Genomic DNA, 27263 nt, shown 5'->3' with positions numbered 1-27263 from the left:
AAAAAAAAAAAAAAGAAAAGAAAAGAAAAAAAAAGACTGTTCTCTGAGCCCTGCGTTGTCATTCTGAGCCCAAAGTCAGTTGCACAACCCACTCATCCTTGAAGCACCCTGACCACTTGCAGGAGATCAGAACTGCCTGAGATCTGGCTGAAGCAGTCCTAGGGTCAAGTGGCTGCCATCACAGCTCGGAGGGGCTATGGTTCATTCTTGGTTTCCTGTCCTACAGTTTTCTTCCATCAGCACAGACTAGAGAATCCTTTTGCACAGGGACTTATAAACAGCAACTGAACTACTCTCCCGGGACAGGGCAGCCTTTATGCTTGGGCCTGGGGCTCACTAGGCAAGTGCTTTATCACTGAGCTACATCCCAACGGCTGTCAGTGTTAGGAAGCCGACAGTGACCTATGGGGACCTGTGCTGCCCCATGCCCATGTGTGCTGCACCCGTGCAGTGCCTTCCTGGCTGTGCTCATTCACCAGCACCCGGATCTGTTAGGCTCCACAAAGAAAGGCTTTCCACGTTCACTCTTCTGCCTCACCAGTCATGATTTCTGAACTTCTGAAATTTGACCATAAGCTACCTGTGGTTCATTTGAACAGAAGAATTCGGGCTGGTGATGACTAGGAAGCTAAGAGCGGGGTGGGGTGGGGGTGGAGGCTGGGGGCTGGGGAGATGGCTCACTGGTTAAGAGCACTGACTGTTCTTCCAGAGATCCTGAGCTCAATTCCCAGCAACCACATGGTGGCTCACAACCATCTGTAATGGGATCCGATGCCCTCTTCTGGTGTGTCTGAAGAGAGCTACAATGTACTCATATACATTAATACAAAATTAAAAAAAAAAAAAGTTAAGACCACTGGCCTGCTCTTGCAGAAGACTCAAAATTGATTCCAAGCATCAACATGGTGGCTCCCAAGCATCTGCAGGGACCTGATTCCCTCTCCTAACTTCTGAGGGCACCAGACAACAAGTGGTGTACATATATGCAGGTGGGCAAAATGTTCACACTTGACTATAGACCAGAGAAAGAGACTTGAGAACAGCTAGAAACATAATAAAGCTAATAATAATAAATCTTGAAAAAAAATGTAAGAATGAAGGCAGAGAGGGGAGCCATCACTTCAGGCTCATTTATGAAGGGGGATACCTGCAACAGATTCCCTCAACAAACTCCCTGGCACATTTTCTTGCAGCACACCAAGAAAACAATCTAGAATTGGCCATGTGTCTCCTAAGAGTCTGACACTGGGCATCAGGGACGGAATGCTCAATACCACAAATGTGTCTGCTTCAGAGCTCTGTCAAGTGAGCTCGGTCAGCACTTACCTACACACACACATCCCATGAGGGATGGGAACACAAAGCAGACTGTTCTCAACTTTGAAATGTCATGTCTTGGAGAGCTGCAGCCAGAGAGCCTGGTTCAAAGGCAACATACTTAGTAAAGCCTGTGGTCTTAGACAAACTCATCTCTCCTTCCACATACAAGTATAGAGTACTGGTGTGTCCCAAGCACTGGACTAGCCAGGGCACTAGGGAGAGAAATGGACAAGATCATCATTCCCAATGGCATGCAGCTGACATGCTCTCTGAACTAGTTTCCCCACCAAGGATGATATGGTGAGACTAGAAGCCAAGGACAGGTGGCCATAAAGAGTCCAGGACAAATTGGGACACTGTCAGTTCACAGAGAGTGAGCTACTGCCACCCAACAAGCCATTTTCAATTTTGTCACCACAGCAGACTCAGTACCATTGCAAAAACAACCTCAGAATATGTCTCCAGAATAAGCCTTGCTCAACACAAAAATAATCTGAAGTGTGAGGGAATTGAATAACAACTTATGTAAATAGACACATATTTCCCACAGAATATTAAACTTAAGAACATACATTAACATTTTTAAAAATTACATTTATTGTTGGGTGTAGTGGCTCATGTCTTTAATGCCAGCACACAGGATGCAGAGGAAGGTGGATTTCTGAGTTCCAGGCCAGCCTGGTCTCTAGAGTTCTAGGACAGCCAGAGCTAAGTAGTAAGACCCTGTCTTGAAAAAACAAAAGCAAAACAAAACTAAACTAAACTGAATTTTTAAAAATCTATTTGTGGAGGGGGAACACAGCTTACAGGAGGCCATTTTTTCCTTCCTCCTGGGATCAGGGATCCAGCTGGGGAGTAGGTGCCTTTACCCACCACACCATCTTGCTGGGTCATGAAAACATATTTTTAAACATGCTACATATAGATTCCACTGTTTACATGGAAACAGCAGACATTCCATACAAGACTCTGAACCAAGCACTGCTTTACTCCTTTGGGTGATGTTTTTGTTTTGTTTTTATTTTAATTATTATTACTGAGGGTGGGGCTTGGGGTAGAACTTGCAATCTTATGCATTGTAGACAGGTGCTCTACCACTGAGCAACATCCCCAGTCTTCAAGAGTGAATTTAAGCTCTTCAACTCCTATAGACAAACAGACATGCCCAAGCCTTAGGAAGGGCATTGGAATTCTTCTGTTTACAGATGATGAAACTGAGGGGCAAAGCTGGCCGTGGTGGTTCAAGCCTTTAATCCCAGTGCTCAGGTGGCCGGTGCATCTTTGAGTTCAAGGCCAGCCTGGTCTACAGAGTGAGTTCCAGGACAGGCAGAGCTACACAGAGAAACCCTGTCTCAAAAAACAAAACAAAAATACTTCATTTTTATTTATGTGTGATGTTTCTTTGCATATAAGTCAGTGCATCATATGTGTGCCTGGTACCCACAGAGGCTGAAAGAGAACATCAGTTCCCTGGGAACTGCAGTTATAGTTGGTGGTGATGAGCCACTATGTGGGTACCTGAGAACAAACTTTCGTCCCCTGAAGAGCAGCCAGTGCTCTTAACCACCAAGCCATCTATCCAGATCCTAGTTCCTCTCTTTAAAATGTGGCTGGCAGAAAGTGTCCTTACTTTAAGTGATGGAGAATTAAATACAAATTTTTATTTATAAAGCATTTGGAAAAGTGCCTGGGCCTCTCTTCTTGATGCTCAGGAGCAAATGCATTATTAGCTGTGAGGTGGGTTCTGAACTCTGCACACTGTACACAGCTGGCGCTTTGTAAATCAAAGCTGGGGGCAGTGACCCCAGAATCCTGGACCACAGTCATTCTTTGCCTCCTTTGTGTTTCAAAAGAGGGTCTCATGTAGCTCAGGCTGGTCTTCCTCAAACTGACTATGTCACAGAGGATGAGCCTGACTTTTTAATCCCTCTGCTTCCACCTCACAAGATGCTGAGGGGACTAAAAGCTTGTACCTCCTCAACATGTGACATGGGTCTGAGCTCTGAATGCAAGGTTTGTGGTACCAGGATAACACATTCCCAGCCTGAGTTACTACTCTCCTTTTAGACCTTTATTCTTAATTTATTCAAAACATTTTATTTTTATGTATAAGGGTGTTTCGCCTACATATATGTCTGTGTCCCACCATATGCATGCCTGGTGCCCACAGAGGTCAGAAGAGGGCATTGTACGTCGTGGAACTGGAGTTTCAGTTCTGATGCACCATGTGGGTCCTGAGAGTTGAACCCTGGTCTTCCACAAGGGCAGCAGGGTGTTTTTAATTACTGAGCTGTCTCCCCAAGCCTCTAAATCACTTCTTAAAATGTATATAAACCCACTGGCAACATAACCTCACTAAAACTGTGATGTAGCTCTAAATGTCACACAGGAGGAGCAATGATAAATACTTACAAAAAAATAAGAGACTGGAGCTGAACACTTAGATCTAGCTTCAAAAACCAAGGCCATCTCCTGGCCTCTGCAGCTACCTGCACTTGTGTGTGTGTGTGTATGCGTGTCCGTGTCCATGTGTGTGTGGGGGGGGGGCATGTGCACGTATGTATGCATGTTCATATGTGTGTGGTATGTGTGTATGCATTTACATGTGTATGTGCAGTGTGTACAGTGTATGTTTGCATGTGTATTAGCGGTGTGGTGTGCATGTGTGCAGTGTATGTCTCTGTGTGTATGTATAGTATGTGCAGCATGTGCGTGTGTATGCGTACACACATGTATGTGTCTGTGCGTGTGTAACAAAGGTAATAGAAATAAATCTTTTTTGTTGTTGTTGTTGGTTTTTCGAGACAGGGTTTCTCTGTGTAGCCCTGGCTGTCCTGGAACTCACTTTGTAGACCAGGCCAGCCTCGAACTCAGAAATCCGCCTGCCTCTACCTCCTAAGTGCTGGGATTAAAGGCGTGCGCCACCACGCCCGGCTGAAATAAATCTTTTTAAAAACTGAGTCGAGCTAGAGATATGGCTCAGCAGGTGGGAGCACTGACTGTTCTTCCAGAGGTTCTGAGTTGAATTCCCAGCATCTACATGGTGGCTCACAACCATCTGCAATGGGATCTGATATCCTCTTATAGTGTGTCTGAAGAGAGTGACAGTGTACACACATAGATAAAATAAATAAATCTTAAAAAAAAACTGAGTCAAACTAAATCCTATCTCAAAAATAAAAAGTTGTTTTGGGCTGGGGAATGGTTCCTTTGGTAAAGAACCTGACAAAGCCTGTCTGCCTGAGGTTTGGATTCTCAGAACCTACATAAAAGGCTGGACCCAGGCTGGAGAGATGGCCCACTGGTTAAGAGTACCTGTTTCTCCTGCAGAGAACCTGGGTGGACTCTCTGCACTCACATTACTGTACACAACAGGGTATCTGATGGCCTCTTCTGACCTCCTAACACACTTGCACACATGCAGGTAAAACACATTCATAAACTTTAAAAAACTAGAAAAAGAGAAAAACTTAAAACCTGGACACAGCCACATGCATGTGTGTGTGTTATCCCAGTGTTTACTCTCATTCTGGGACTGAGAAACCACAGCCTTCCAGCAGTCAGGGCAGATCTGCCTGGCAAACACCACTAAATGTCAGCAATGTAGGAAAATCACCACATGATCAAAATCTATGACACTGTTCTAAAGGGGTTTTCTCTGCAAAGATGTAGGGTGCAATTTTATAAAATAACTCATGTCAAACTTTTAATAACTTTATTAAGAAGGCTGAGGAAAGAGGATGACAAGTTTGATGCCAGCTAGCATTAACATTGCAAAACTTTCTCTTAAAAAACAAGGGTCTGAGGATATGACTCAGTGGTTAGAGCACTGGCTGATTTCCCAGAGGACCTGGGTTTGGTTCCTAGCTCCCACAAGGTCATGCACAGTTCCANGGAATCTGGTGCCCTCTTCTGGTTTCTGTGGGTACTGTATGCACAGGGTGCACAGGCACATGCAGGCAAAACACCCATACACACAAAAAGGAAAATAAAAAGTAAATTCATTAAATTGGGCATGGTGGTACATGTCTGTAAAATATAAACAAATACAAACTGACAATGTGTTCAGCATGCAATGTATACTTCTTACATAACGCAACACCATACATGATTTTAAACCACAGAATGAGAGACTGGAGAGACCGCTCAATGTTTAAGAGCACTCGCTGCCTTTGCAAAGGACCTGGGTTTGACTCCCAGTATCCACACAGCTCTGGCTCCAAGGGATATGATGCTCTCTTCTGACCTCTGTGGACACCAGACATTCACATGGTGCACATATGCAAAATAAAACTATAGAAAAAGATTTAGCTAAATAAAAATTAAAGATTGGGAAAAAAAAGTAAATCTAGGCCAAAAGTTATTACCCCACAAAGACTGCTCAATGTTTCTAAAGTCTGTGCAGGTGAACGTAAGGAACTAAGAGTTGCTGGAGTGACGTGAAACAGGCATTTGAACACCCGGACAGAACAGGCAGAGCTTGGGTCCCCAGGCTCACCACACTAACTGTGTCCTGAACAGTGTTCACTTAGTCCATGTGTGCTCTGTCTCTGCTGTGTGTGTCTAGACAGTATCTGCCTATCTGCACAAGGCACAGCACATAATGATGCAATTAGCTAAAGCATTTCTCCCTTTGACCAGCAACACGGCTTACTGTCAGCTACCTCAACTACTACAAGAAGAACATGTGGTGCCTGGAGTCACACCAGCTCTCAGCTACCAGAACACTTCCTGAGAGGTCCAGTCATCCAGCCAGACTTAAGTTGCTTTCTTTCCAGGCCAGATTTGCAGACAGTGAACAGCTGGCCTGCATACCTGCAAAGCGGAGCGGTGAATCTTTATCCAGGGCGATGAGGGGAGGGTCGAGCAGCACCGTGTTATCGTTCTCGGTGATTATCCCGTGGTAGGTGGGCTCGAGCCATGGCTTGTGCTTGTTAACTGGTGGGAGAAAAAGGGAAGCAACAGTAAGATGCAGATCACTGCTTCAGCGTTCTGCTGCCTTTGAAAACGAACATGTGTCGTCTAGCTTCCACACAAGTGCACATGCACACAGGAAAGCAAAGCCAGAGGCACATAAATCAAAGAGAGCAAAGAGACTGATCATCTGAAAAGGGTGAACTGTGGTTTGATTATGGGAGTGCTCCATGTAAAATCTAACCCAGATCAGGAAGACAGAAACTGACTCCTTCCCTCCACAAGAGACTCCTGCGACATGAGTTCTGACAGAGCGACCTCAGGAGGGTCATCATTCCCACCCTCTGTCCCCATGGAGGCAGAATGGGATGGCACAGTAGCAGGGATGCCTGNGGGCATTGACAGAATCTGGTAAATCTCACAGCAGCAAGGGCCCGTCTTCATCAAAGGGTTCATGGAACAGAAGGCACCTCAAATATGCAATGGGAGATGGGCAATTCATCCACTGCTGAGACCCCAGTATATTTTATATGAACCACACTAAGAAGGAAGCTGGGACAACTCAGGGGATTAACCCGAGGCAAACTGCTCACAAACAATGAAGACTCAGACANATCTCACCATGCTCTAGTTTTAGGGTTCTCTCTGTCTCTCTCTNTNTCTCTGTCTCTGTNTTTTTCTCTNTCTCTGTCTGTCTCTTTCCAAGCTAAAAANTCTAGGCTGGTTTNAAATTTAACCTTCCTGCTTCTGCCTCCCAAACTTCTGGAATCACAGCTGCACACCACTGAACCCCACTTCATCTTTCATTTTACAAGGCAAACTATTAATTCAGCTTGTAACTAATAGCAACATTTGATTCAAACTTGTATTGATGCTTTGTTTTGCTAATAAAATTACAAGTATAATAAAATAAAATTGAATTTTATTCCAACATTTGAATCTATAAGACTCTTAGTTCAACATGGTGTCACCTTGTTTTTTCCAGAACCACAGGGATATAAAAATAGTAAGCATAGTGAAGTGTGGGGCACGTGCACTGTCCTAACACAGAATGGGCAGGCTCACTGTAACAGAAAAGCTACAGCTGAAAATGGTTAACAATTTTCAGAGCAGAAAATAACTTTATGGCGCTTCACTTCACTACCATTCCGGGATTCTAATTTTGTAATTCACAATTTCTCAATTGCTCCTTTAAGCTGGCAGTATAAGGAGAGATATGGCCATTTCCAGAGCCTGAACTTTTCAATAATTAATGAATGATATTTTTAATATTTCATCACATTCAATTTACATTATGAAACATTTATAGAAACAAGTGACTGATGTTTCTGTAATCATCCTCTCTCCAACCACCAGAAGATTATGGGCTGAAAGTCAAGGACTCCATCAGGCATCTCGAAGCCCTAGGGCCGCACTCCACCGCATGCCAGAACATCAAAGCCAGCTACATTCCTAACAGCAAACCTAGCGATCACACCTGTTAGAGTGTGGGTTTTCTGGGGTTACTCTCAGGCAAAAATGATCTTTGTGACCTCAGATCTTAATGATTAGAAACTTGATTTTAGAATCTATGAATACCAGGCGGTGGTGATGCATGCCTTAATCCCAATACTTGTGAGGCAGAGGCAGGGGGATTTCTGAGTTTGAGGCCAGTCTGGTCTACCGAGCAAGTTCTAATATAGCCAGGGTCACTCAAGAAAACCTTGTCTCCGAAAAACAAAAAAACAATCAGCAAGAACAGTGAACATCAGGGTTAACTTCAAATAGGAAAGTTTATCCCAGCACATCCTAGTTTTGTGGGCTNAAGAAGGCTGTTCTTCTGCCCAAGTCACACAAGCAAGAGATTCTGACAGGTTATTTTCAGATCCACAATGTGCCACAGAGCCTGACACCAATCACTCACGACATGTCTTCCTTCTTCTTCCCCTTTATACCTTTTATGTGTAGAAATACATGGGCTGAAATAAAGACATTGACAATACTTCCTATATCAGAATACCTATGCTGGCCATACTGTAAGTTTCAACCATCTTTTTTTTTTTAAAGATTTATTTATTTATTATATGTAAGTACACTGTAGCTGTCTTCAGACACACCAGCAGAGGGGAGTCATATCTCATTACGGATGGTTGTGAGCCACCATGTGGTTGCTGGGATTTGAACTCTGGACCTTCAGAAGAGCAGTCGGGTGCTCTTACCCACTGAGCCATCTCACCAGCCCTTCAACCATCTTTAATGCATTTCGACTATAAGTGAACCTATAAAATCCAAGACAAACTGAATCTTGGTCCATCAAAAGGCTCTGCAATCCTGGGATACCGCCACCAGGGGGCAGCAGGCGCTTGTGTGTGCATGCTTGAAATTATGCTTTGATTAAAAAATAACCTCTAGCCCACCCTGGCTACTAAAGGAGTATCAGCAACCCGAATTGAGATGCTAAGGGTGGATAAGTACCTACGACTATGTTCTAAATTCCTACTTAGCATAGCGTCACATGCCCACAATCTTCTGCCAACTCAGGAGGCAGAGGCAAGAGGATCACAAGTTCCAGGGTAGCAAGGGCTTTGAAGCAAGTCTAGTCAAAAATAAGTGAGTACATGTAAAGTCCCTAGCTGACTCTTTCTTTCCCCCAAATACACTGGACCTGGGCAGGGGCTGGAGAGTCAGCTCAGCGGTTAGGAGCATTTGCTGTTCTTGCAGAGGACCTAGGTTTAGTTCTCAGCACCCACATGGTGGCTCATCCTCTGCGTGGGCACCAGGCACACACATGGTGTGCAGAATGCATGCAGGCAGCACACACACACACACACACACACACACACACACACACACACACATATATATATATAAATCCAAAAACAAAGCTGAACACTAAAACAGGTTGGTACTGTTTGGAGAGCGAGTGTCCCCTTAAGGTCTGGATGCTCTAACTTGCTCAGCAGCCTGTGGTACCACTGGAAGGTGGCAGAACCTTCAGGAGTTGGGACCAGATGGTAATTTGGGGGTGTGTTCTCAAACAGAATGGTGGCCTCTGTGTCCTCACTCCCTCTGTGTCCTCACTGTTTCCTCTCTGCTTCCCAACCCGTGTGTGAGAGGGGTCACTTCAAATATCCTGGATGTATCAATTATTTACAGTATGGTTCATAACAAACAGTAAAATTACAGTTATGAGGGAGCAACTAAAGTTTTATGGCTGTAAGTCACCACACCATGAGGAACTGTATTAAAGGGTGACAGCATTAGGAAGATTGAAAACCACAGCCCTAGAAGGTCAACAGCCTCCAGGACAGGCCCTAGGCAGTGATATAGTCAGCAAGGCTCAGAAAGAAGAGCCAATGGACGGCAGACCGCAACTCTGAACCTATATGCCAGCGCACTTTTCCTTATTTAGGGTGATTTTCTCACACACTTTTCACAGCAACAGAAAGCTGACAGAAGGATGTCTGCAGAGATCCAAACTGGAAATGCAGAAGGTGCACTCTTGGAGCTGGAGATGGCTCAGCCATAAGGGATCAGGTATTGCTTTTGCAGAGGACCTGAGTTAGGTTCGAAGCATTTTCTGTCCCAGCACATACCCACATACAAACACAGAGACATAATTTATAATAATAAAAACAAACCTTTAAAAAGAAGAGACATTCTCAGACCAACACAGTTTAGCAGATAGAAGCACTTGCTGCCAAGCCTGACAGCCTGAGTCTCAGCCCAGGAACCCACAGTGGAGGAGGGGACCAATCCCAGCAAGCTATCCTTTGACCTCCATATGCACAATGGCGTGCGTACACACATGCACTCGCACACACACACACCAATAATAACCTTAAGTATAAAATGTAAAAATAAAAAAAGACACTGGGCTGGAGAGATAGCTCAGCAGTTAAGAGCACTGACTGCTCTTCCAGAGGTCCTGATTTCAATTCCACCATCTGTAATGGGATCCAATGCCCTCTTCTGGAGTGTCTAAAGACAGTGACAGTGTACTCATGTACATAAAAATAAATCTTTTTTAAAAAATAAAAAGTAAGGAAAAATTAAAAGACACACTCTCAGACTTAGTATTGTCTCCATGTATAAATTCTGTCCAGTTCAGACCTTGTGGGCCCCTAGCCAGCTGAGTGTCAAAGATCCTTAACTTCTCATAGCTGTGTGTCACAGGCAATTTTCCACCTCCTGTGCAGAAGGAAAGCTACTAGGTTCTGGGCTCTCAGAACACCCAGGTAGAACCCAAACATCAACTCCAAATGCACTCCAATCTATGTGAGCTCTGCTCATCAGTACCTGTGCTACCAGTGTGGTAGTGAGCCTGCACCCAGTGAGGACCAACACACACAGGCAGCTGCCAACACAAATGTGCCTGCTCCAATGCCAAGGTCAAGCAGAACAAAGGAAGATCTCTCCCTCCAGAGAAGCACTGGCTGTGGGTTTGTGGCTAGCCTGATCTGATCCTGAGCTCCAGGCCAGCCAGAATGGCACAGTGAATGCTGGGATTAAAGGCANATACTGCCACGCCAGAACTAAAACATTAGAAAGAGCAGGAGGTCAGAAGAAGCAGGAGCCCTGGGGTAGGAATGGATGGGGTAGTGGCCGAATTCTGCTCAGCCTGGTGGAACTGCATGGAGTGGGGTGTGGAGGGAAGGGTGCCAGCTTTTTTCCTCCTCTTTCTTTCTGCAGACGTGATTTGGTACCCGGGGCCTCATGCACACTAGGCAGTGCTGGGTGTGGGTGATGAGGTGGTTACCAAGGTAACCACCACAGACCTGACAGCTGGGAGCAAGCCAACTATCTCAAGTAGCTGTGAAGGCGGCGGTGGGCCAGACTTCTTAGGCACAAGCCCATGACCACCACCACCACCACCACCACCACCACCACCCCCACACCAGCAATTCCTCACACCCCAACCAGTACAACTCCCGATAAATAGGATCCCACTCTCAAACCTTTGGAGGACTCCCTTTAACAGAACCTGGGCCTTTAAGGAGAGAGAAAAACGTCAGCCAACTGAAGCAAAATGCAACCCGGCACCGCTGCTCAGCTTACCCCCAGCCACGAGCTGGTCAGGACACCCGTTCCCTCACTGTAAAGTGTTTTCAATTTATTCCGAGTGATTTCCCCCTAAAAGCCAGGACTGGGCAAGCAGCTCGGTACTACACGCTCTGTGGGCCTCTGTGGGCGCACACACACACAGCACACGCCTGGTGCACTCACACACGTGCAGGCAAAACACTCATAAAATGAAAATAAGTGGGGCTGGAGAGATAGCTCAAAAATTAAGAGCACTGTCCCCCCAGAGGTCCTGAGTTCAATTCCCAGCAACCACATGGCAGCTCACAATCCATCTGTAATGGGATCTGGTGCCCTCTTCTGGTGTGTCTGAAGACAGCCATAGTGTACTCACAAGTCTTTTTGGAAAAGAAAAAAAAAAATGAAAATAGGCAAATGTTTAAAAGGAACACGCTAACTAACTAGATGTAAGTACAATATTAGCCCTCCAAATACTGGATGGCCCTAGCACCTTCCCTGGTCAAGTCAAGCTGTTTGTGTCCAGAGAGCCATAGTCAGAAACTCTCTAAGACAAATTCTAGTCCTGTTTCCTCAAGAGGTGACTTGGACCAACCTCACTAAGAACACTGTAGTGGAGCATCAGCTGCTCAACAACTTTAATCCCGGCACTCGGGAGGCAGAGGCAGGAGGATCTCTGAGATGGAGGCCAGCCTGGTCTACAGAGCAAATTCCAGGATGGCCAGGGCTACCCAGTCTCAAAAAACAAACAAACAAACAAACAAACAAACAAACCCAAAACCACTTTCCACATTAAAATCAGTTGTCCACTTTATAACACCCAACTTGGTGTGATTTATAAACATAAAAACATACAATCTATAAGCCGTTCTTAAATCATACAAATAAGCACTTGCTTTTCTTAGTAAATAGCATAGAGAGGGCACGGGAAGGTGGCTCAGTGGATAACGAACTTGCCACACAGCATGAGGAATGGAGTTCAGATCCCCAGCACCCAGATAAAAGTACAACAGAGCCCACCTATAATCCCAGCCCTGGCAGGTGCAGACAAGGGCTCTCTGGGGACTGCAGATTAGTCATACTGGCTAAATCAGAGACCTCCCGGGTTAGTTTCACTGTGCCTCAATATATAAAGTGAAAAGCAATTAAAGAAGATGTCTGACATCAACCTCTGGTGTGAGTACGCGCACACACACACACACACACACACACACACACACACACGCATGGTCCTATAATAAAAGCAGCCAAAGTTAGAGATCAAAGGATCTAGAGTTCAAGGTCACCTTCAGCTATGCAGAGAGTTCAGGGGAGAAACGAGGTTATATTTACACTCTCCATCCATGAAAAGCACTGGCTTGTGGCCTGTGTTATAAGAGGCCCGGTTTCCTACAAGGTGATAATGTGTTCAAACGTGGCAGAGCCAGATCTGACCCTCTAAGGGGCTCATGACTTGAAACCTGTCACCAGGGTTGGGCTGACTCTGTGAGAGTCTGGGACTGAGGCACTGCACTGAGTCTGTCCTTCACTTGAGGAAATGACAGCTACAGGGACGTTGGAGACTTACCGAGGCTGGAGTGAGAAGAGTCCACAGGACTTCTCCCACCCAGGCTGCAAAGGAGGGCAAGTGAGGGAGGAAGCAGAAGTGCCTGCCTGGCCCTGTAGGTGAGGGAAGGCAGCCAGGGCTAATGGGGCAGGAGGCAGGAAGATGTAAAGCAAGGAGCTAAATCAAGCTACTGTGTGGCTCTTAGGCCTCTGCTGCACAAGACAGAGAGGGGGCTGAGGAAAATCTACAAAGGAAGGACTGGGGAGATGGCTCCATTGCTTAAGCCCTTGCCTTATGAGAGTTTGGACCAGAGCTCACTATGTAGACCAGGCTGGCCTAGAAGTCACTATGTAGACCAGGCTGGCCTAGAAGTCACTATGTAGACCAGGCTGGCTTACAAAGCACAGTTCTGCCTGCTTCTACCTCCCAGATGCTGAGCTCTGCAGGAGATGTGCTGCATCGGGCGGGGTCTGGAGAGGCTGCAGCAGGTAGGACAGACCTCACAGCCCCTTTACTGATCTATACTGGACCCCAAGCACTGCAGACAAAAGTTCATGCACAGATTTCTGGACACTCCCAAAGGTGACTGACAGACAAGGAGGAGCGCAGGAGGGCTGAGGAACTCAGAAATCTCTCTCTGAGTTCCGTGGGAGGCTGGGAGGGGCCAGGTCAAGGTGGTCCTCATGTCACAGGAATGAAGGAGTCACACCCTGAGCTACAGCATCCCTGGGATCAGATCAGGTTCTCTCCTGAGTCTGGAATACCTAGAGAGGGCACATAAGACAGTGCCTGACTCAGACGGGGGTGGGGTGGGGTAGGTGTGGGGTGGGTGTGGGTGTGGGTGGCAGGGTCTCTGAGTCAGGTGGGTGGGGTCCAGTTTCCTCTGAACTCCTGCCTCAGGCGGTGACTGTAGACTAGTCACAGAGCAGTGGTTTCTGGGAACTAAGGTGTGAGGTGTGACCCAGAGACAGGGAGACTGGAGTTGAGACAGGAGTGTGTCTCTCTCAGGTGTCTATTTCTGGAACTGGCAAGGGGGGGGGGGCTAGAAAACTCACTCATTCCTGAAGAGGAGGGCATGGGAGATCAAACCTTAGAGGGCAAAGAGCCACCGTGCTCTGACCACCACAGAGCAGCAGGAAAGAAAGGCTGTCCATTGCCCCGTGCACTTCCACCGGGCGGCACAGCTCGAGACCTCACGCTGGAGGCTGATCCTGCTGTCACAGGTGTCACAGGACGCTCAGGGGCAGAGGCCACCCAGGGAAAACGGCAAGGTTCCTCAGCCAGAGTGGGTGGTCCTTCTCTGAAGTGCCCTCTGAACACTCCCACCTTGGGAGAGACCCAAACCGCAGCAGCTGTGACCACCCGCTCCTTGCTTTGCTTTGGCACAGTCCCCCTGCTTACGATCATCTTGTGGATGAACGCTAAGTCTCCGAGGGGTAGCACAGAATCTCCATGCAGGGCTGCCAAGCGTCTCTTTCTATGCATGCCACTCCTGGGTGCTTTAGGGCAGGCTAGGGTTTCCAAATCTCCCAATTGCTTCCTCAGAATCAGCTTATCTGTCCCAGCTTCCCATCTGCACCATGTGCATGCCCGGTGCCCTTGGAGACCAGAGGAGGGCGTCGGATCCCCTATAATTGGAGTTATAGAATTGGCTGAGCAGCTATGGTGAAGCTTAGAGTCCCGGGACTTAGAACACTCAGAATAACTCAGGCATTGTTATTATATGAGAGTCCCTTTCTTTTTCATATTCTCCTACCTTGGGGTCTAGTTCACCATTACATTGGTTCTGTTCTTTCCAGTTCTGTTCTTTCTATAATTGGATTCTATAATTGGAGTTATAGAAAATGGCTGAGCCACCATGTGGGTACCAGAAACCAAACCCAGGTCCCCGGCAAAAGTAGCCAGTGCTCTTAACAGCTGAGCCCTCGCTATAGAACCTACATGCAGTTTCCTATAGAATTAAATGCGTAACACGCGAGGGGTAGATCCCCCGAGAGTAACCACCTGGGAATAGCTCGGTGTCGGTCTGCGCAAGCGCTTATCATCGGGCGGGTGGGAGGGGCTTACAGTGCTGACTACAAACCTAGTTATCCCACAGGACACAAGCCATGACTTCCTTCATTTCCTATTTCAGTGCTATCAGAAAATACAGGCCAGGATTTGACCTTTCCCTCCTCCTTTATCACCGCCACATTTGTCTTGGATTTAAATAGGGCAGGGCACTGTCTCGAGCCCGGTAACTAATAGTCCAGCGGCATTTCCAAGTCCTGTTGTGTTTTTGGTCTCTGACCTTCACGCACAATAGAAAACTTTTATCACACGCGGTTCCAAAAAGGCCACGAGGTACTGAAAACCTGCTGACATTCATTATCGATGCAAAACCCTTACCAGCTGCTTCCCTGAGTGCCACCAAAGGCTGGCTATGAGCATCTATAAAGCCAGAAAGCCTGGTCACCAAATCAGAAGCCTGTTTTTCTTCCTTCTCTCTCCTTTGTTATCTGTGTTCTTATCATACTAACAATGAGACTAGTGGTCTGACAAGCCCTTGTATTATTTATAAATGTAATACTCTTATAATAAACAGAAAATTAAATTTATCGTATTCTGTCATGGGGTCTCTCAAGAAGCGCATTTATTTTCCTGGAAAGAACAGAACCAATGTAATGGTGAACTAGACCCCAAGGTAGGAGAATATGAAAAAGAAAGGGACTCTCATATAATAACAATGCCTGAGTTATTCTGAGTGTTCTAAGTCCCGGGACTCTAAGCTTCACCAGAGCTGCTCTTTAAGGGACCTTATGTACGGTGCCCACAAAGACGGATTTGCACAAGGAGACGGAGATGGACCATCTGATGGTTGCTGCTGCGGAGGAACCACATCCTTGGTTGAGTCCTGTGCCTCTTAGAGACCGAGGAACTGCAAGAGCTGGCAGCCAGGATTCACATGGACAAGTTCTCTGGATGCTTCAGGCAACGGCTGGGAGGAAAACTTCAGCTACAGCTCGCTCAGTGCCAAGCACGGGTCTGGGCCTCACTGCCTCGCTCAGCTGGGATCCTGAACACATGACGAGGCTTCCTGAGAACACGTGACAAGGCTCCCCCAAACACGTGACGAGGCTTCCCGCAAACACGTGACAAGGCTCCCCTCCCCCCCCCCCCCCCCCCCCCCGTATGCCAGGACTGAGAACAGGAGGACTTACCATGATCAGGAACCCATGGGAACCCAGACTACCCTCCAGCCACCTTTCAAAGCCTCTGTCCTCACTAGGCTCCCTCCAATCCATCTGTTTGTCAAACTGGAGATGACATGAGGCCAGAACGAATAGATGGGATGTGTGGTGATTAATCAGTAAATTAGAGCGAGGCTCAGGCAACAAGATGGATGAAATGGAGGAAGAACAAAGGCTCGCACCAAACAGCGCATGGTGCTGACAGAAAAGGGTAGCTGGCCACACGGATACTGACAGGTATAGGGACCTTCATCAAACCCTCAGCCTGAAAGGCAGCATCCACACCCACACCGCTAGAGGTGCCCAGAAAGAAACCAGGCTGGCTGTGGAAATTTGAGAAACAATGTCACCTGAAGAACAGCTGAGGGAATCGAGGCTGCTTGGCTTGGAGACAGGCAAAGCTGACCTGCCCTCAAAGACAAAGCACAAGGTTCCCTTGGCTGTGGAAATCTTTCTGCTGGGGCAGGATGTTTCTCAGGGTCAAGGGACACGCTGCTTTGCAGAAGACCTGAGTTCAGTATCAGTGCTGACTTCAGGCACCTCACAACTGCCTCTAACTTCAGTTCTGTGGGATCCAATGTCATCTATCTTTTGGCCTCCTTTAGCACCCGCTATGTACATGGGATGCATACATACACACACACATACACACACTAATAAAGATTAAAACTAAATCTTTCAGCCCCATCTACAGAGCAAGCTCCAGGACAGCCAAGATTACACAGCGAATAAGACCGGTTTAGTAGGTACCCCAAAAGAGAAAGATCCTCTAAAGCAGAGGCTCCCAACCTGTGGGTCGTAACCCCCACAGGGGTTACATATCAGATATCCTGCACGTAAGTATTTACACTGTGATTCATAATAGTAGCAAAATTACAGTTATGAGGTAGCAAACTAATTCTGTCGTTGGGAGGCACACCATGCGGAACTGTAATAAAGGGTCACAGAGTCAGGAAGGCTCAGAACCACTGCCCTAAAACAAAGATATAAAAGTAGTTAGTTAGGAATCAAAACAAAAATGAGAGCTCCATCAGCATCATCAATAGAATAATCGACAAAAATCAAAGTTGGTTCTCTGAAAAAGATGAAACAAACAAAAAAAGACAAACTTCTAGGCAGGCTAAGAGACAGGAGAACCCTGGTGGTATAGAAATAAAAGAAGTGGGACTGGAGAGATGGCTCGGCAGTCAAGAGCACTGGCTGCTCATCCAGAGGACCCAGGTTCCATTCCCAGCACCCACACGGCTGCTCACAGGCATCAGTCATTCCAGTTCCATAGGATCCAGCGCCCTCTTCTGGCCTCCAAGGGCACTGCATACATGTGGTACACAGACATACTTGCAGGCAAAACACAAACACAAAATAAATATATGAAAAACGAATAATAAAAATAAAACTAGAGGGCTGGAGAGATGGCTCAGCAGATAAGAGCACTGACTGCTCTTCCGAAGGTCCTGAGTTCAAATCCCAGCAATCACATGGTGGCTCACAACCATCTGTAATGAGATCTACTGCCGTCTTCTGGGATGTCTGAAGACAGCTACAGTGTATGTACATATAATAAATAAATAACTCTTTAAGAATAAATAAAACTAGAAACATTTTTTTAAAAGGATGAAGAATTTGTAGACATTAGAATAAAGGAATAATACAAACAATTTGATTAACTAAAAGAAACGAATCAACTCCTTGGAAGGCAAAGTCTGCCAAAACTCAAACAAGGAATACACAAACCAAACAGATGATAAAGAAGAAAATTCCAGTGGATTTCTTTTCCGTTATCAATAAGCTGTTAAAACCCACAATCTGCTGTATAAAAACACTGTGTGGAGAGATGCCTCAGCAGATAAGAGCACTGGCTGCTCTTCCAGAGGTTCTGAGTTCAACTCCCAGCATCCACATGGTGGCTCACAGCCATCTGTAATGGGATCTGATGCCCTCTTCTGGCATGCAGATATATATGCAGATCACAAACATAAAGTAAATACTTTTTAAAAAGACAGGAAGACAAGCCACAGGCCTGTAAGGCACATCTACAGACGGTGTCTTGCATAAAGGATTGTCATGTCACCCACAATACATAAAGCACTCATATGCCTCAATAAAGAGCCAGGTGAAGCCAGGCATAGTGGTGCACATATTTAATCCCAGAGTTTAGGAGGCAGAGGCAGGAGGATATCTGTGAGTATGAGGTCAACCTGGTCTATAGGGTAAGTTCTAAGACAGCCAGGGGTACATAGTGAGAACCTGTTGACAGATGGGTGGATGGGGAGAGGGAGAGGGAGGGGGAAAGGGAGGGGGAGGGGAGGGGGAGGGGAAGGGGGAGCAAGCCAGACACACCTGTAGCCAGAGCTCCTCGAGAGACTTACGCAAGAGGATCACTGAGGTCAGCCTGGGCAACAAACTACAAGTTCCCACCTCAAAAGAGGATAAGGGCAGGAGCCCAAGGGCAAGCAGATGACTCTGTGAGCACATGAATGATCTCTTTATTTTTGTTATTATTATTACTTTTATTTCATGTGCATTGGTGTCTTGCATGCATGTATGTCCGTGCGAGGGTGTGAGTTACAGTTTTGAGCTGCCATGTGGTTGCCGGGAATTGAACCCAGGTCCTCTGGAAGAGCAGCCAGTGCTCTTAACCACTGGGCCATCTCTCCAGCCCCTAAGATAAACAATCTTAACATAGGCTAAAGACAAACAGAATCCTCTACAGACGATAAGATGAGTCAAGGTGTGACTAGATGTTCCCCATACACGCTGTCGGCCTGAACAGTGAGAGTCCACTAACCAGGCCAGCAGTCATAGAAAGTCAAACGCTGGGGAGGATACAAACAGGGACTCTCAATCACACTGCTGTGGAGGCAAAATGCTACCCCGAAGACACCGGCAGTTTCAGATGAGAGGCACCCTTACCCACTGTCCTTGGTCCTTACCCACTGTCCTTGGTACTTACCCTTGTAAATGAAAGATTTATGTCCACATAAACACCTGGGCTGGCAGGGAAACACACTTGCCACCAAACCTGGAAACCCAAGTTCAATCCCTAGAGATCCACACAATGCAGAGAGAGACCCAACCTCTTCAGGTTGTCCTCTGACCTCTGCATTTGTGGCATGGCACACATGAGCACACATGCGCGTGTGCGCACACACACACAAGTGAATGTAGTGAAAAAAGAAAAAGTCAACTGTCCACATTACATTGTATAAATGTTGTCTCAATTTTAAAAAGAGGTGCAGGCGATTTACATGGAATTAATAAAACAATATATACACTTATTCTAATGCCCAAAACACTCCACAAGGTTCATTCACTCTCCCACAACCCTAGGTAGCTACTGTTACTACGCTCATTTCAGAGATTTAAAAAAAAAAAATCTAGGTCACAGAGAAGTTAAATAACCCGTGCAAGAGCTCTCCGTAGGGAACGGCCACACCCAAACTCACCCCGTGGGATGCTCAGGCAGAATGCAGCTGACAGCAGGCGCCTTCCAACTGCAGAGGCAGAATAGGCCCTCCAAGGTAAAGCTTAGCTCGCTGAGGGGAGGGCTCCTCGCTGAGGGGAGGGCTCCCCTGGAGACAGGCGAGCAAGCTGGGCTCATACTGAAGATACCACACACTTAGCAAAGCCACAGCAGATTCTCTAGGCACTGGCCAGCGCTGCAGCCGCGGGGTGAGGGAGCACAGTCCAAGTTTCTGAGATGTTTACACATGTAAAATGCTGCAGAGGTTAACAAATACAACGTGCTAATTATACAAAATACTTGGGGCTGTGCTGGGGATGGAACTCAGGCCCTTGCTCTACACTGCACTTGAACTTTTTGTTTAAGACTTTTTTAAATTTTACATACATGAATTTACCTGCACCACATATATGCAGGAGTCAGCAGACCAGAGGGAGTCGGATCTCCTGAAACTGGAGTTACAGGCGGGTGGTTGTAAGCCACCACGTAGGTGCTGGGAACGGAACCCAGGTCTACAGTCAGAGCAGTTAGTACTCCTAACCTCTGAGTCATCTCTCCACTATTCAATCTTATCTGCTAGTCCTGAGCTATAAAAGCCAGTGACAGAGTTATCAGCCCTGGTTACTTTCCCTTTGGTAAAATGTGTAAGCAACGTGACTTCTGAAGTCCCTTTACTTCTAGAATCCCAGCATCGAAATTCAGAAGCTGAGGGGCTTTTTTGTTTTTTTTGTTTTTATTGCTGTTGATTTTAGGACAAATTAGTAGATTTTTTTTCTTTTATAGCTTAAGGGTTTTAAGTACCTAACATCCTAATGCAATACAATTCCAGGCTCTAGACTCTAGAGCCTGTTTAAGTGGACAGGCAGGCTGCCAACTTTACAAGTAAAGACGCTCTCTCTCTCTCTCTCTCTCTCTCTCTCACACACACACACACACACACACACACACACACACACGAGGGCAGAGGGGACTGGGGCAGAGCACCGTCAGGGGAGCCAGATGTATGGAATGTTGTCTAAGCAAAACCAAGTCACTGGCCTTATCAAGGATAACACCAAAGCACAAGTCCTGGGGTCAGCAGTTCACAGCCTTTCCCACGGGCACCGGGCAGGTCCCGAGGGTGGGACTGTCCCCGGGTAAAGCCTGATGCCGGAGAAATCCCAACAGTTTCCTCAGGACATGAAGCAGACAGCAAGCACAAGCTTCATTCACCACAGCTTTATAAAAGGCAGGCACTTTACAAGGTCAGCACCACGTCACGGGCTTGCAACGGCTGTCTTGGGAGGGTACACAAAGGTGATAATTTGTTGTTATTGTTAACAACTGAAGTTCAAAAGAGAAGGCCAACTTGGTAGTGTTTGCAGAGCATGTGTGAGGTTTGAACCCCAGTACCAACCACCTCCCAAGAAAACTCAGAAGTGTGCTGGAGAGATGGCTCAGTGATTAAGAGCACTGGCTGCTCTTGCAGAGGACCAGGCTTGGTTCCCAGGAGCCACAGGATGGTTACAACCTCCTGTAACTCCAGTTCCAGAGGGCCCTCCAACATCCCCTTCTGGCATCCATAGACACTACATGTGTGTGCTGCATATACATATACATACACACACATACATGGAAAACACCCATACATTAAAAAATAAAAATTAATAGATCTTTAAAAGAAAAGAAATGGAAGCATGGTAGTGCACTTCTGTAATCTCAATACTTGAGAGATGAAGGTAGGAAGGTCGTGAGTTCAAGGGCACCCTCTGTGAGGCAAGTGGACAGAAGAACTGGTAAGGCCGAGCAAGCCTAAACCCCGGGAAATCTCTGAATTGAGAACAGAAGGCGTGAGGCCAGCTCCCTGCCAAAGACCTGCTCTAGAACATGTAACCAAGACAGCCCAGTGCGGGGACCATGACAACTGGTCATGTAGCATAAACCCTGGAGGTCTCCATGTTAATGAGGGATCTAGATAGGCCCCGAGTGTTTAGCCAATGAGCTTCCCTTCCCGGGCATTCCTTCCACAAAAGTATTTAATTCCTGGTTCACCCTGAGTAAGATGAATGCATTCACATCTGCCATCAAATAAAGCAGTTTGGACAAGCAAGGACAGGCTCCTCTATCAAGGACCATGGCTGAGTGAGGCCTTCATCGTAAAGAGCATGCCTAAGTCTCCTGGAGCAGACCCTCTCTCTTCCAGCTCCTCCACACACTCCATACTGGATTCTGCCCACTTCCTGGGCTCAGCCATCCCCTTCCTGCCTGGCCTGTAGGGACCCAGTTCCTAACTCTCCGATGTCACCAGCAACATCTGGGTACACAGGAAGCCAGGAACCTTAGCGTCCATCCCAGCCCCCACTGTTTCTCACCTGGGACCCCTATCACAGACTGTGTTCTGCCTCCCCTGAGCGGCTTGCTGGGGGAGCTCAGACACCCCAGTGATGAAAAAGACACTCAGCCCCAACAACTATACTCAACTATACAATTTAGTTTGAGGTCAGCATCCCCTACATGACCCTACAGGTCAGCATCCTCCCCCCCCCCCAAATTTATTTTTAAAGAAAGCAAAGTAGGGTCCACAGTAGCACATCCTTTTAATCCCAGCACTCAGGACGCAGAGGCAGGAGGATCTCTGTGAGCTGGACATCAGACTGGTCTACAGAGTGAGTTCCAGGGCAGCCAGGGCTCCACAGAGAAACCCTGTCTTAAAAAACCAAATCAAACCAGACCAGACCAGACCAGACCAGATCAGACCAGACCAAACCAAGCAAAGTATTGTAGCTCAAAAGCACATAGCTAACCCAATACCACGCTGAAGGCTCCAACTGTGACAATGCCTCCCTGGGCTAGGGTGGCTTGTATTGTACCAGAAGCAATGCCAGGCCAGAGGGCCAGAACCCCACTCCAGGGAGCCCCTCATGGTTAATGAGGTTCATAGCAAGAGGAAGCAAGTGAGTCTCTGTGCTGAGGTAAAGCCATTCCTGGTGTGTGTGTGTGTGTGTGTGTGTGTGTGTGTGTGTGTGGTGTCCTCGTTGTCTTTTCAGAAATCTACACCTATGTGTCTGGGTAAGGCTGAATTTTCCTTATCTATCTCAGACAGAGCGGGCTAAGTATAGAGTTCAGCTCACTTCATAATCAGACACAGGGATTAGAAAGAAATCAGTGGGCTGGTGAGATGGCTCAGTGGGTAAGAGCACCTGACTGCTCTTCCAAAGGTCCGGAGTTCAAATCCCAGCAACCACATGGTGGCTCACAACCATCCGTAACGAGATCTGACTCCCTCTTCTGGAGTGTCTGAAGACAGCTACAGTGTACTTACATATAATAAATAAATCTTTTAAAAAAAAAAAAGAAAGAAATCAGTACCGCTCTTCTGACTAAAATGGTTGCTTGTTTTGGTTTTGGGGTGCTGGGCATCGAACCCAAGGCCTCCTGCACACTAGCAAGTGGTTTGTTTGGGTTTTTTGGTTCCTACAACTGAGTCACATCCCCAGCTCTCTAAACTGTTTCAGGAAAAAAAGAAACGAATATGCTAGTTGACCACGTGATGGGGGTTATTACTGTCTTAATAACTCATTATCAATTTGCTTAACTGGTCTTACTTTTGATTTCTGACACAGTAAATCTGCACAGAAACCAAACCACATTAACACAAGCTCCTTAGGTCCTTAGTCAAGTCTGAGACTGCCTGGTGTGAGCAAACCCAGCAGGAGGGAGGTGCAGGACCAGGGTAGGCTGTACTAGAGGCAGGTGTAGCTCTGTGAGTTCGAGGCCAGCCTGGTCTACAAAGCAAGTTCCAGGACAGCCAGGGCTACACAGAGAAATCCTGTTTCAAAAAACAAAACATAACAAAAACCATCAACAGTCAAGCCAAGTTCTAAAACCCTGAAGGGTGGTTACACAGGCTCAGCTACACTCTCTGAGTGTGGTCTGGTCTGGTTTGATACCAGGTCTAACCAGTCTGGTCTCAAACTCCTGGACTAAAGTGATCCTCCTGCCTCAGTCGCTGGCCTGCAGGAACTAAAGGCATGTGCCACCATATCTAAATCTGGTACAAAAAGCAAATACGCTACCTTCCAAGTGTTGGGATTAGATACTGAGACACCACACCCCACACCACATCAATGAAACACTTCAGGTACATATAACAAATGTCCTGGAACCTTGTCTAATGGACACCCCATCAGGAATATTCCATCTCTGAGAGCAAATGAGCATAGGGGAATATGCCTGTCACCCCAGCACTGGGAGGCACAGTGGGACCCTGTGAAGCTCAGAAGGCAGAGGGCTTACCTAGCATGCCCCAGGTTAGACCCCCAGCACTGCATAACCCCCTCACGGTGGCACTGTAATTCAGCACTAGGGGAAGGAGAGGCAAGAAGATCAGAAGCTAAAGATCACCCTCAGCTACAGTTAAGTCCAAGTCCAGCCTGGGACACAAACTCTATCAAAAAAAAAAAAAAGGAATTATGTAAAACAAACTTTAAATTTCTATTTTTATTTTATGTGCATAGATGTTTTTCCTACATATATGTCTGTGTGAGGGTGTCAGATCCCCCTGGAACTGTGAGCAGCCACATGGGTGCTAGGGATTTGTCTAAGTCAGGGTTTCTATTCCTGGACAAAACATCATGACCAAGAAGCAAGTAGGGGAGGAAAGGCTTTATTCAGCTTACACTTCCATGCTGCTGTTCATCACCAAGGAAGTCAGGACTGGAACTCAGGCAGGGCAGGAAGCAGGAGCTGATGCAGAGGCCGTGGAGGGATGTTTCTTACTGGCTTGCTTCCCCTGGCTTGCTCAGCCTGCTCTCTTATAGAACCCAAGACTACCAGCCCAGAGATGGCATCACCCACAAGGGGCCTTTCCCCCTTGATCACTAATTGAAAAAATACCTTACAGCTGGATCTCGTGGAGACATTTCTCCAACTGAAGCTCCTTTCTCTGTGATAACTCCAGCCTGTGTCAAGTTGACACAAAACCAGCCAGTACAGGATTGAACCTGGGTCCTCTGGAAGATCAGCCAATGTTCTATATCCCTGAGTCATCTCTCCAGGCCACAGCTTAATATTTTTTGATGACTACTTTTTATTTCACGTGTATGTCTCTTGCCTACATGTACCCCTGTGTACCATAGATATGCACTGCAGGCAGAGGGTGTTGGATCCCCTGAAACTGGAGTTGTAGACAGTTCTTACCTACAATGTGGGTGCTGGGAACTGAGCCCAATTCTGCAAGAAGAGCCAATGTTCTTAACCATTAAGCCATCTCTCCAGCCCTGTTCTGTGTTTTTATATCATGTGTGTACAGATGCATGATGCTTTGTGTCTGACTGTGGGTACGCATGTGCCACAGCCCACCTGTGGTCAGAGCAGAACCCCATGACACTGCTTCTCTTCAGGGACCTGACTCCAGTTTACAGGCTTCCACACCAAGGACTTTTATCTGCTGAGCTCGCTGGCTCTAAAAGAGTGGCTCTAAAACCCACTCTTTCTCTCTACTTTGGTGAAATACTTCGACAAAAGAGTAAAATCTGATTCTTATAGATTAAATAATTTGGAAAGCCCAAGGGGGCAGTTTCAAACAGCAAGTCTTAAGTTAAATTCTTTAATACAAACTCTTGGGTACATTTGATCAGTCATGGCTTTATGTAATGCACACTAATAAATAGTTCCTGAAAGGCAAGTGAAATGGCCCATGCCGAGAATCCCAGCACTGGGGAGCTCAGAAAGGGTCAGATAGTCTCCATGGTAGACACACCACCTGACCTGACCCAGGGGCACCGGGAGGCTCTTCCACACTCTTTCCTTCTGACTCCGTTCTTCTCCCTTGAGACCACAACAGACAGGCTGCTGTCCACCCTCTTACCCACCCTGGTGCAGAACTCAAGAAACTGGAAATCTCTCTCCACCTTCTCAACTCTTCACCCCAACTCCTCAGCATACACCTGACTCGGGGAGTTGCAGGCCATGATTCCCCATGCGATGGTGTCTGTGTGTGACTACACTTATTTCCTAACCCACTCACGCTTACTGCCGGCTGAGTAAACTTCCTGTGGTCACTTGGGAAACTTCGAGGGTTTCTAACATTTCCAAGCAGAAAATATCACTTGAGTTTCAAGTTGCTGTCCTCATGACAAACTTTAAACGGTGACCCGATGTGTAACCTCTGGATCATCTTGGAATCACACATGACTGTGGTCCCAGAAAACACTGTCAGAACCAACCTGGCTCTTAGCTGCTGCACAGCTCAGAAGATACCAGAGGTTAGAGTGTGCTGAGGGCCAGTTTACGACAACAGGATCTGAGTGGGGAGAGAGAATACCTCCTGCACCAGCTGCCTCAGTTTACCAGTGTATATTTGAATTTTAATATATTTATTTTATGTATATGAGTACACCATTGCTCTCTTCAGATACACCACAGGAGGGCATCAGATCCCATTACAGATGGTTGTGAGCCACCATGTGGTTGCTGGGAATTGAACTCAGGACCTCTGGAAGAGCAGTCGGTGCTCTTAACCACTGAGCCATCTCTTTAGCCCTTGAATTTCTAAAAGAAAATTCACTCAGCTTGTAGTTCCAGTTATTCAAGAGGCTGAGGTAGGAGGGTTTCGTGAGCCTAAAAGTTCAAGACCAACACCAGACGACATTGTGGGACTCCCTCTTAAAATTCAAAGTCAGGACTATTGGGGCTGCGTGGTGGCGCACGTCGTTAACCCAGCACTTGAGAGACAGAGGCAGGCAGATCTCTGTGCTTTCTAGGACAGCCAAGGCTACACAGAGAAACCTTGTCTCAAAAAAACAAAATAAAGACTTTTGCTCCATGTCCTCACGTGCTGACCTACTGCCTTGAGGTTCAACTTGAAACGGAAACTCAGACTGTCCCTCGAAGCCACCTATTAAGCCTGTGCCACACATGCCCAGCCCAAGAGTGAAGCTTGCCTTCACACTGCCCCTGGCTCTGCTCTACCTACCAGGGTTGAGAATCCCTCAAGCAGGAGGCAGTCACTCATCCACGCTGGGGGGGTGGGGTGGGGGAGTCTTCAGGCTCTCTCTGCCATTGCTTCACATCAGGCTCAGAGCCAGGACCCTGTACTGTGACTGTTTCCCTCTGCATATTGCCCGGTCTCCTCCTTGAGAAGACACAGGATGAGACAATGTCCATAGGGGACTTGAACCGCCAGAGCTCTGGTCACACCGAGCTAATATCAGAGAGAGCAACTGAGCTCACCCATGTTCTGCATTCCCAGTCCTAACCAGCTCTGGACAGGCCACTTCCACCTCTGCAGTCTGGCTGCTGCCAGCTCTGCCATCGCCAGCCTGGCCCTTCCTGTTCTCAGTGGCTCATTGCTCCCCCCAAAACGGTGCTGGTGACATCCGCTGGATGGCTCACTCCACACAGTTCCTGCCATCTTCCCCTCTGTCTCTGGTCACTGCTCTGATACCTAAGGCCCTGACACATCTGAAGACACAGGGACACCTCCTATAAGAGAAAAGCAGCGAAGACTGGCCACTCAGCTCTGCTCACCGTTGGCAGTACACTTTTATTTTGTGTATGTGTGTTTTACCTGCCTTTACATCCCTGGACTACTTGTGTGCCTGATGGGAACGGAAGAAGACATCAGACCCCTAGAGTTACAGTGAGTTGTGAGCATCTGTGGGTGTTGGGAATCGAACCAGAGCTGTATACAAGAGCAACAAATGCTCTTAACCCTTAGCCAACTGCCTACGGAGCCACCTGTCCAGCCCCACTTGTATTTTTTGTTTGTTTGTTTAAAGTAGCAAAAAGT

At 47.0% G+C, this 27263-nt stretch overlaps 1 protein-coding gene across 1 annotated transcript in view; it reads right to left on the bottom strand.

Annotated features, from left to right (window-relative positions):
• The window catches only part of Clstn1 (calsyntenin 1), a 72314-nt gene that overhangs the window by 33125 nt on the left and 11926 nt on the right, over positions 1-27263 (bottom strand). Inside the window, exon 2 of the mRNA XM_029476268.1 lies at positions 6136-6258. Coding sequence (XP_029332128.1) covers positions 6136-6258 — 123 coding nt within the window. The remainder of the gene's footprint in view (positions 1-6135; positions 6259-27263) is intronic.

This window comes from Mus caroli, chromosome 4 (genome assembly GCF_900094665.2).
Source record: "Mus caroli chromosome 4, CAROLI_EIJ_v1.1, whole genome shotgun sequence".
Classification (NCBI taxonomy): domain Eukaryota; kingdom Metazoa; phylum Chordata; class Mammalia; order Rodentia; family Muridae; genus Mus; species Mus caroli.
This window is presented reverse-complemented; position numbering and strand designations above follow the sequence as displayed.